We start from the raw sequence: 10,621 nt of genomic DNA on the forward strand, positions 1-10,621 counted from the left end.
AAAACTGATGGAAAACGCACAGCTTCAGGTCTACATGCTGCTGTAAGACATTGAATCTTTGAAACACTGTGACCGTTGCTGATGCAAATAAACCAGCTTTTCTGTCTGTAGATGCACGGTTATTGTGTTTTTTTTTAATATTGTATTTGTTGTCAAGGATGCTTTCAGCAAAGGAATGTAATAAAGTGGCGTGGTTCGCAGTTTGTGCATGTGCTCCGTCTTTTCTTTCTTTCTTTTTTTTTACCACTGGAGGGTTTGTTTCCAGTGCACGGAGTTTACGAAGCAGACTTAGCGGTCATGGAATTTGCTTAGAATCATTATGGAAAACCTGGAAAAGTCAGGCATTTGGAAAAATTATATTGGTAGACACCCTGATTATGGAAAGCAGCAAAAGAAAAACAGGAAAATTTCACTTTGTTCAAAGCAGGGTGTCAAACCTTACCGAAACCAAAAATCATAGCCAAACCGGAATTTCAGCTGAGAAGGAACCTGAACTGGTATTCTCAAAACATGCCTGAACCTGAACAGAACATGAACCAGAAAAAATTAATATTGTTTGTCGATCCAGAACAAAGTGGTTAAAAGCATAACTGACAACAGTGGTTGCAGCCTACATGGTCTGACTGATTGAAATGGAGACCCATTGAAGTCATTCTGATGTATTGTTTTGTTGCCCATATGGCAGAAACTTGGAGGATAACAAGAGAAAGTCAAGGAGAAGCTAAGGGCCATGCACTGTAGGATGGGAGGGAAAATGATAGGCATAGCTTTATGAGATTAGAATGGATCAGAACAAAGAGGAGTAAATGATATCTTTGTTGCGATTAACAAAAAAGTACCTAGATGGGTCACGTAATTTGTCAGACAGGTGAGCGATGAGCCGCCGTGGTAGCTCAGTGCTTACAGGGCTCGGCTGCTAACCCTAATGACGGTGGTTCGATCCCAGCCATGATGGTCACATTTTGATGTAGGCAAAATGCCAGAGGCCCATGTTCTGTGCGATGTGAGAGACGTTAAAGAACCCCAGGTGGTCGAAATTGTTCAGAGCCCTCCACTACAGCGTCTCTTATAGCCCAAGTCACTTTGGGACGTTAAATCCCATTAAAAAAAATAAGATAACTGCTAGTAAGTAAGTGATGGAATGGAATCAATAGATAGCAAAGAATCAGAAATGCAGCCAAAGGTGGCAGAGAGTTAAAGGGACCTACAACCAATTTTTATGGTATGTGTTTTCTTTAGCGCAATGGAAAGCTTACCGGTCAGAGTGTCTAATTGTGGAATGGTAATGTGGAAAACACTGTGAAACATTTATAATAAGAATTTTTCGATCTGCGGCCACTATGAAGTCGTATACACACACAACACAACAGCGGTAGTTGAGCTTGAGAGTGGTTCGTATTTGCGCGCGATGGTTTGCTGCGCATGCATGCTCTCCGCACGCATGTGTGGCAGCTCGACATGTTCCAGTTGTTTCCGCGAAGGCAGCACCGCTTCTCAGCATGCAGCTCCTTTTACCTCGTAAGCAGCACAAAATAAAGCGGGGATGGATAATAATATACACACACTAAATTGAGCACTAAATATGTCGCGCATGAAAACACACTACATTCAGCAAAGTGAATGTAGTGTGTTCTCTCTTGTAGGATAACTTTCGCAAACACGCTTGTGCGATGCTGGACTTCATAATCCAGCTTCAAGGCTCTGCCGCTAAGCTGTGTGAGATATCAGTTTTTAGTTGCTTTTACATGCAATTTAAAGTATAAATATTATTGAGATGGTGAAAAGGATGCTTTAATCTATCACAGTAATTCACGTTCTGGCCAGTTGTCAGTCCCTTTTAGGGGGTATGGTTGAGTAAATGCGTCGTCTTGGTTTCAGCTCGGGAGCTGGTAGTTATTTTGAAATTTTGCTTGTTGTAAGAAAGCTTTTGTGCTTTACTCTGTGTAATTTTTACCCCGTAGCTTTACTCACTAATTTGTATTTGAGTACCATATTTTAGACGGGCGTAAAATGAAATGTATCTTTTTTTTTTTCAGAAACAAAAAATAGTGGGACCATGAAATTTTGCGTGCTAATTCCGTATAGTAGTGGCATTAATCCCTAGCTAAAAGAATGGATTTGTACATTTATCTCATAAGAAAAAAAAAATATTGTCCTCACTTGTCACGTGCTGTAAGAGAGATGATGATGATGAACAAACTTTATTTAATTAGCAGAAAGATCCCCCTCCCCCTTTCAGAAGGGGGGACCCAACCTAGACGTCGGCCATGATCCCGTGGGCCCTGGCAGCGTCTTCGGCCTGCCGCACTAAGCGTGCTTGTAATTTTGAGTCGGAGCTGAGGAGCGCGGCCTTCCACCCACGCCCGTCTGGGAATTCGTCCCTCATGGGAGCCTTCGGGCACGCCCAGAGCATGTGGCTCATATCCGCCCTGTTATTGCAAAATTTACACTTGTCCGAATAAAGTTCTGGCGCGCAGTGGTTCGTTACCGGACTAGGGAACGTATGTGTCTGAAGTAGGCGCCACGCCACCGCCTGTCCTTTGTTCAATGACGCGTGTGCTAGAGGACAAATTTTCCTGCTGAGCCGATAATGCTGCGTGATTTCTCTGTAAGTGGTCATCCTTTCAAATCGCTCATCTTCCTCCCTGCTCGAACACGGCAATCCAGAGGCTCGGTCTGTGAGTCCTCGAGCTGTCTGGTGTGCAGCCTCATTGCCGGGCAAGGAGGAGTGAGCTGGCGCCCAGATAATATCGATTGTTCGCTGGTCTTTGTGTTCAGCCAATATCCTTAGTGCGATTTTTGATATACATCCTCGTGCAAAGTTTCTCACTGCCGTCTGCGAGTCACTGATGATTACTGTAGTTGAGGTGGATGCTATGGCCAGTGCAATGGCTGCTTCCTCCGCCTCTTCTGCGAAGCTCGTTCTTACCGAACCGCTGACCTTATGATTTCCTTTGTAGTCCACTACTGCTGTAGTCATGTTGTCATTTCTTTTGTATTTGGCCGCGTCGACGTACGTTGTTTCCGGGAAATCTTTTAAGTTATGTATATTTTTCGCTCTTTCTGCTCTCCCTGCCTGATGTGTTTTACATTGCGTTAGTCTTTCGTATTGTGCGATAGCTCTGAGAATCGCACAATACAAAAGACTAACGCAAAGTAAAACGGGCAGAAATATACCAGAGGAACTGGGCATAAACTACACAAATCAATTTTGCTTCAAAAAGGATATTCCTTACGAGATAAGGAAATGCTTAGTAATCTTACCAATACCAAAAAACATCCTGTAAGAGAGACTTTCCAATTAATCTTTTTTTTTCTTAATTATAGCTCATACAGTTTATCAAAATTTTAGGTTCGGACTATTTGGAAGGGATTTGAGTATAATCTGAAAAAAATATCATCACAATCGGTTGGATTGTTCGCCAGAAAAGGTAAATGAAGTTTGGATAATTTTCAAGAAACTTATCATGGAGAAAAATGCACTTTTAAAAAAGTGCGCGGAAAGTGCTCGCAAGATAAAGCAATGACTACGCTACAAAAGGATCCCTAGTGGGACAATTCATAATCAGAGCTTATGAAAATGGCAGGAAATGAATGTATTTAACCGATCTAGCCATATTTGTTATACAAAATACATACAAGTGGAAACAATCATGGAAAACAACATGTCCAGAAACCCTCACAACCGTCAGGAGGAGCTGCTTTCGGTGCCATTGTTAAATGGCTTCGAGTGCTCCTACGTGCTCGCCAATGCACAGTTTTGCTCTTCAGAGTGTGTATTATTTCCTGCTAATGAAATAAAAAAAAACTCTTTTTTGGTTGGTTTACCCCCCTTAAGGCCAACTCCGGCGATTTTTCGAGGTCGATGGATCTCGATAAAATTCGCTGGGTACGTTCCTTTGCACGTTTCCGTCATTTATGCCAAATTACAGGCTTGAGCCATGTGCAGATTGTTTGCAAATGAATTTTGAAGATTGTCTGCAAACGCCCTCCTGGCTTCCCACAATTATTGGCAACATTGCGTCTGTGACGTCAGTATTGGGAAGGCGGCGGAAGTGACGCAGCCGAGGGCACCGCTAACTTCGGCCGCTGCTGTGCTGGCCGAGACAGTTGTCATTATCAGACGCTGCACTGTCAGTCGCAGACATTACAGCTGATGCGCGGCGTGCTCACCTCTACACTGTGCGCCTGCTCGTCCCGGCTGTCACAGTTTTCATACTCCGCGCCGGCGTAACCGGTATGCCTTGCACGACTTCCGGTTCGTTCGTAACAACCTCTACGTCATACGTAGACAGTACACTCGGTTGGGTTTCGGTTTCGGTGTTGCGCTTTTTTGCTTATTTAAAATTATTCTCCAATTTGCCGAGTATTTCTGCTATCGGGCCCGTAACAGGAGCGTCTCAGGAACATAAAAACACAATTACTTTGACATGGCCAAAAAATCGCCGGAGTTGGCCTTTAAGTGGGATGATAAAATTAAGAAGTTAACGGGCATACAATTAAATCAGCTCACACAAGTCAGGGTAAATTGGAGATCTTTGGGAGATGCCTTGCCCTGCAGTGGGCATAAAATAGAGGATAGGCTGCTGCAGTTACTGGTGATGATACTACTTGGCCAATCACCCTTAGATTCAAATATTCACTCCATTTTCACTCTCACCAATTTCATGTACACCCTTCCACTTTTTTAACATGAATGCATGATCATCTGCCGCTGAGCCAATAAGCACAGTATCGTAAAGCACAGTGGTGAAACATGCAAAATAAATGCATGCGCGTATAATGAACAGTTTTGTGCAGGTGTCTTCTGCAAGGATGTTCTAGGAGGAAATGATCCTGACCCCCGTTTCTTTGAGCATGTGATCGTTTTGTTCTTTCCTTATGAACACTGCCATGGAGTTATAAACAGAAAGTTGGGTGGTTCCTTTGCTACAAGAAGAAAGGCAGTACCACGTTGCCTCTTCTAATCTCTTCTCAGCAACGTGCAGAAAACGTATTTCATCATTAAAGAAATGAGAGAGAGGGACACCTTTAATGCACGCTGCAGATGTTTGCTTGGCCATATGCCTAGTATACTGCTCCAGATGACAGAAACGGCCTATGAAATGATGCTAGTTTATCTGAGAAAGGTGAAGGAGTGCAGAGTGCCTTCTTTATGCACACAGCACCACCAGCATTGCTCCAAGGTCCAAATACATTTCAAGGGGCTGCCACATAAAGTCCAAGTTTCACTGTTACCCTGAAGCCACATGAATCACAAACTTCATCATGGACATTAGGAATTCATATATGAATACATACGAGGCAAATAATGTACAAGCAAGCATACGTGTGTCTTGTCTATGTCGTGTCTAATGTTCGTCATGCAATTCTAACATCTATAATTGTGCAACCACTGGTGATAAAATACAGCCTTAAAGATAAATGTAAAGATTGACAACTCTGTGCTGCTTTTAGATGGATGTGTTTATATTAAATTCGACAAATTCGGCTTAAATATTTGTCAAATATTCCGTCACACATGTTGTGTTCACTGCATGTTGGTAATGATTAATACCACATATACTCGCACAATGGCCGCACCCATGTAAAAGCTACACCCAGAACTTCCTTTAAAAACGTCCCCCAAAAATATATTTAAAAATTACCTGTCTAGTAGCCGCATCCTTGATTTTTTGGAAGGTTAGCAGTGATATCCATTGTGTGGTGCGAAAAGTGTAAAGTTTTTTGGCAAAACAAGGCAGTCGCGCAGTGCGCGTCTCTGCAGTACGTACAACAGAGGTACAGAGCAACGGCTATGCGATTTCTACAGAAATGCTGCGCATGAAAGCGCTCGGCATCGCACAAGACATTCTGGTTACAGCGTTGGCACTGGATGGATCCGGTGTTTCATGTAGTGTACTAGTACACTCTAATGAAGTGAAGGAACCTGCCTCTCCGCCGTCGCACAAGATGTCCCAAGTCAGCCTCGTGACGGAAGAGAAAGCAACATCTGTTGTTTTATTTATTTTTTCTCTTCTCCCAGTAGAAGCGAGTACTGCAGTTCATCAAGCCAAGTACAGCCGAAAATATTTACGAAAAATGTTGTTTTTCTCCGTGTAATGGCCGCACCAGCGATTTAGTACCCAAATCTCGGAAGACCTAAGTATTTTATAGGTGTTTCTATGAACATACCCAAATTCGGTCCCAGGTGCTGAAATGTTTTATTTAATTGCCTTTACGCATTTTTGCTTATGCACGGCTTTCTTGGTGCAAGTCTTAAGGGGACACTAAAGGGAAACAATGCATCGGTTTATATTGATAAATTGTACTTTGAAAACTCTAATGTCGTTAGTTTCACCATCATAGTTTATTAATAGAGAAAATCAAGGTCGAAGTCTCATTTTTAAATTTCGCGCATGTGACGTCGCGGATATTTTCAAAGCATATTTTTCGTATTTTGGCGACATTTGCTGAACGAAATTTCCTGAGACTTGGTTTGTTAGGTCTATGGCCCCCTCAGAGGACAATGTACTTCATTTTTGCTGGTTGGGAACTACGTAGAACCAACGTTTTTAGATTAGTAGAACCTAGTAGATGCCGTCAAAATTTATGAAGTCACGTTTGGTGCGGAAATTTCAGGGTGGCGTCGCCACTGGCATTTTATGTTTGCCCGTTTTCCCGCTTAGCAAGAGTCTTCTCGCGGCAAGCGTGGTAATATTGGAATTGTAAAAGAGTGATTTCCTAAAATGAGAAAAAATTCGTTTTTCTTTTTAGTGTCCCTTTAACCCATGAGCGTCGAACTTTTTCGCCAAATATGCAACCTGCCAGGGTCGATTTTTTTATTGCTGATTTAAATTCTTCTGGTGAACATGTTTCACAAAAAAAAAAGTTTTTCTTAGGGTGACCATAAAGTGACAAAAACATCATTTGTGTTGTTACATACACATGGTTTATTCATGAGTAACAGTAGACTGTTAAAAAATTATGCGTTTGAATAAACGTCTGTGTAGTTCACAGACGTACAAAAATAAATGCACGAAATGGCGTCAAGTGGAGACACGGAGGAAGAAAAGTCACCTTTGAGCAAGTCAGCATCGTCTCGCCGCGCACGCTTTTGAGATTCATCAACATTTGAGTCTGAACTCTTAAGTAACTCCTCGTATGACGCTCACATCCAATGAATTGAAACCGGCGCGCACTCCCATAGCGCAAGCGAAGCAAAAAGAAGTCTGAAACCTGTAATAATCCTTCGTCTTATCGCCAGCTCTCGAGACGGAAGCGGTTTTTGCGAGTCCCCAAAGCAGGAAACGCAACCGCAGCGGCATCGTTTGTGTCAGTCAGTGCCTGCACGGAAACAGGCGTAAGCCCGCACCTGGGAGCAAAAAAATTCGGCAGATCCCTCGTACTGTGGGAGTCCATGTTATGCGAAGCATGCGGCGGGAAGGTGACTGTGGCGTAATTTTTTTTACTGAGCGAAACGCTACGAAATGGTGCTAAAGATTTGTGTAAATTTCAAACACACACATATATGTTGGAGAGCCACATACGTTTTATAAACCAGTTGTTTACAGTTGGGTAACGCTGACAACGGCAACGTGGGTATTACCAACACCAGAAGCGGTAAGCTAATATGTAGTGCTTATACATGTCCGTTATCTTGGAGAAAGCACGCACGTTTCACGAACCCGTGTGCATATGTGGAAGGGGTTCCTAACAGTTCTTGAACAAGATCATCATCACCGTGATCGGTGAGCACCAGACGCTGGTCATGACTTATCGGATCCGGTCGCGATCGCGGTGGCGAGTGGTCCATGTGTAGTGAAGTATGAGTGCAGATGTTAGAAATCTGGATGTCTCGGTCATTTCGTCGACAAATTCTCTGTCTATAGAGCCGGCGACATGTCGGAATCTGAAGTCACCCATCGCGTTGGTGAGGTTTAGGCCGTTGAGGCTGGTAGGCCTGGATAGTGCTACGTAGACCAACATCAGTGGATGGCTCTTGCCGCATTCGTAGACTACCTGGGCGTATGTGACCTACTGAGCCTAGTCTACAAGGTGGCTGTCAATCAATCTGTCATCATCCTCAGTCAACATGAGGCCACCGCCCTGCCTCCTAAGAAATGAAAAGGACACTGCGTCGTTCTGGCGCACCAAGTGCACTTTACGCTACGATGATGTGAATATCATACGTAACTTTCGTTAATGTATTCCTCAGGGTCGAGCAATGCTTCAATATAGCTTGCTGAATCATAGGAATACAAATGTAACGCTTATTAGACTGCTATAAAAGCGGAGCCAATGCGGACGTTAATCTGATATGACGCCTGTGTTGTAGGACTACATATGTAGTGTTTGTTGCTTTCTGGTAAAATTAGGTACCCAGCACCACAACCACAATTGACGTTGCACCGCCATTACGCCTGCATAGGCTGTTTTTCCAAACCAGTTTGTAGACCTGGCGTGGCTTTGTGGTAGAATACCTGATTGCCACGCAGAATGCTTGGGTTCGATTCCTGCTGGGATCCTGATTTTTATTCTTTCCATTCGTCGGATCAACACTGCCGATGCCGGTTTTTCTTAAAGCTCTCGCATTTAAATTTCCAATATCAATTATCGCCGTTCCTGGGTAGATATAAACTGTCAATCACCTGTGGAGCATACCCGTACACCGCGGCCGGTGGTAAACGGGTATGTGCCACACGTGTCTGGAGCAAAGGGTTTGACGACGTACGCGACACGATTTTCACGTTATTCATGTCATGACCACACAGTCATATTCGTCAAGTCCTCTTACCCTCCCATGCTAATTTTGGTCTACACGAAGTTAAAGAGGCGATCACGAGAGCACCCAGACGTAGGCGGCTAGATAGATAGATAGATAGATAGATAGATAGATACGTAGATATAAACGCTCAGCCACAAAGAAAAATAATTGAGAAAAACTTTCCGACGCGCGGAATCGAACGGGCGACCTCTCGCTTCGCAGCGCGCGGCGTTAGACGGTTAGGCTACGAACAGTACAGCAAAGTGCCAGAGGTTCGCTAAGAAATGCTTCGCATTTAAAACGAGCGAGTGATAAAATGGTCACCCTTTGAAAGATAGATCTAAATCAGAGAGCCATCAGGTTTGCGGGCGCGAGAAGCGGGAACGACCCTAGGACGAAACCGTAACTTGCCGACGCACCGCTGTAGTAAAGCATAAAAAAAAGTAACGGAGACACATCGGCGCAAGAAAAAAAAATTCCATGTATTCCCGCAATGTGGCAGCACATGCGAAGAGAAATGATCGAAAAATTTGCGCTTTTTAAACATACAAGCGATGTCGTACATGTACGTCATTGACCATCTTGAAGGTGTTCGCGGAGGAGTACGCTTCACTGTTAAAGGGAACACTCCAATGAGAACCTTTCATTTTGCTTGCCCTCTAAGAGCAAGTAGACAGGGAAACATTGTTCATGCACTGCACGAGTCTGTCACAAAGAGGCAGAACTGTCAACCACCAGTAGTCTTACGCAAATGTAAGCCACAATTCTTTTGCAAGAGAGCGAAATGTATTTTCACTACATTTACATAATGACTTCACCTGGTCTTTACATGTCTTTTTTTTTTCAGATATCCCAAGTTCGCCTCCCTTATGCCTGCAAACTTTTGTTCCAAGAATTGATGTCTATGTCCATAGCCCCACGAATGATGGTGTTGTAGGTTTGCATTATTACTCACTTTTGAGTTAAATAATAAATCCATATTTTTGCAAATGCTTGCCGCTCTAGAATTAAAAGCGTACTGACACAAAAATTTCGGTTTGGCTTTTCTTGCTGCAATATGTTGCTGGGGGCATTTAGTCATAACACAGCACATCGGTTGTTGCTGCGCGCTACAGATAATTAATTATAGTCTGTTTATTACCGACAAGTAGTTGCGGTTTGGGAGAGCTCCGAGAACGACCAGCCGCCGGCAGAACCATATACAGATTTTTTTATAAAAATGCTATGACAGTGAGGCTCTTGTCGTTTTCGCACACGAATTCCACGTCGAGGCGGAAAGACTGCCGCAGTTAAAATGAGACATGCGACTAATTAACAAACTCGTTAATTAACTGTTCAATGAGTGACTTGAGGGCAGGGGTTTACATGAGAAAGTTGTAGTGCGAGCCAATTCATGGCATGCCCCATTTTTTTTTTTTTTATACACGAAAGTTGCACAGAGATATTCGTCATCGAATCATCGCCGATACCGAAAATGACCGCGCCCGGCGCGCAAGACACGCGACTCCTCTGTTACGTCAGACCGGAACTACTCGTGACAAAGAAGTGACTCAATTTGAATGAAGGCGCCGGACGCACGCGTGCGGACCGGCGCAGCGACTTTCGATAATATACTGGGTAGTGGGGTCAGGAGAGGGCGTGTTCCATGCGATCGCGTGAAGCGACGACTGTTGACAGGTCCCGGATGTATGTGGTGGCGCTGCGGTAGCGTGGGCTGTATGCCTGGCACTGGCGGTACAGTAGCAGCAGCTTGCTTTGGCTGCTCTTGCAATGTTTCCGGTGTTGTTTGCGTCGCTGTGTTGTGCTCCGTGCCCTCGCTTTCTTCACTGAGAAAGGAGAGATGCAATGCCTGGCCGCAAGCGTCAACGTCATTGC

At 43.9% G+C, this 10,621-nt stretch overlaps 1 protein-coding gene across 1 annotated transcript in view; it reads left to right on the top strand.

Annotated features, from left to right (window-relative positions):
- LOC119393748 (DNA-directed RNA polymerase II subunit RPB2) overlaps positions 1–9,688 on the top strand; it is a 208,431-nt gene extending 198,743 nt beyond the window's left edge. Inside the window, exon 14 of the mRNA XM_037660880.2 lies at positions 9,594–9,688. Coding sequence (XP_037516808.1) covers positions 9,594–9,683 — 90 coding nt within the window. The 3' untranslated portion in view covers positions 9,684–9,688. The remainder of the gene's footprint in view (positions 1–9,593) is intronic.
- Positions 9,689–10,621: the final 933 nt, after the last annotated feature.

The sequence above is a fragment of the Rhipicephalus sanguineus genome, chromosome 5 (assembly GCF_013339695.2).
Source record: "Rhipicephalus sanguineus isolate Rsan-2018 chromosome 5, BIME_Rsan_1.4, whole genome shotgun sequence".
NCBI lineage: Eukaryota > Metazoa > Arthropoda > Arachnida > Ixodida > Ixodidae > Rhipicephalus > Rhipicephalus sanguineus.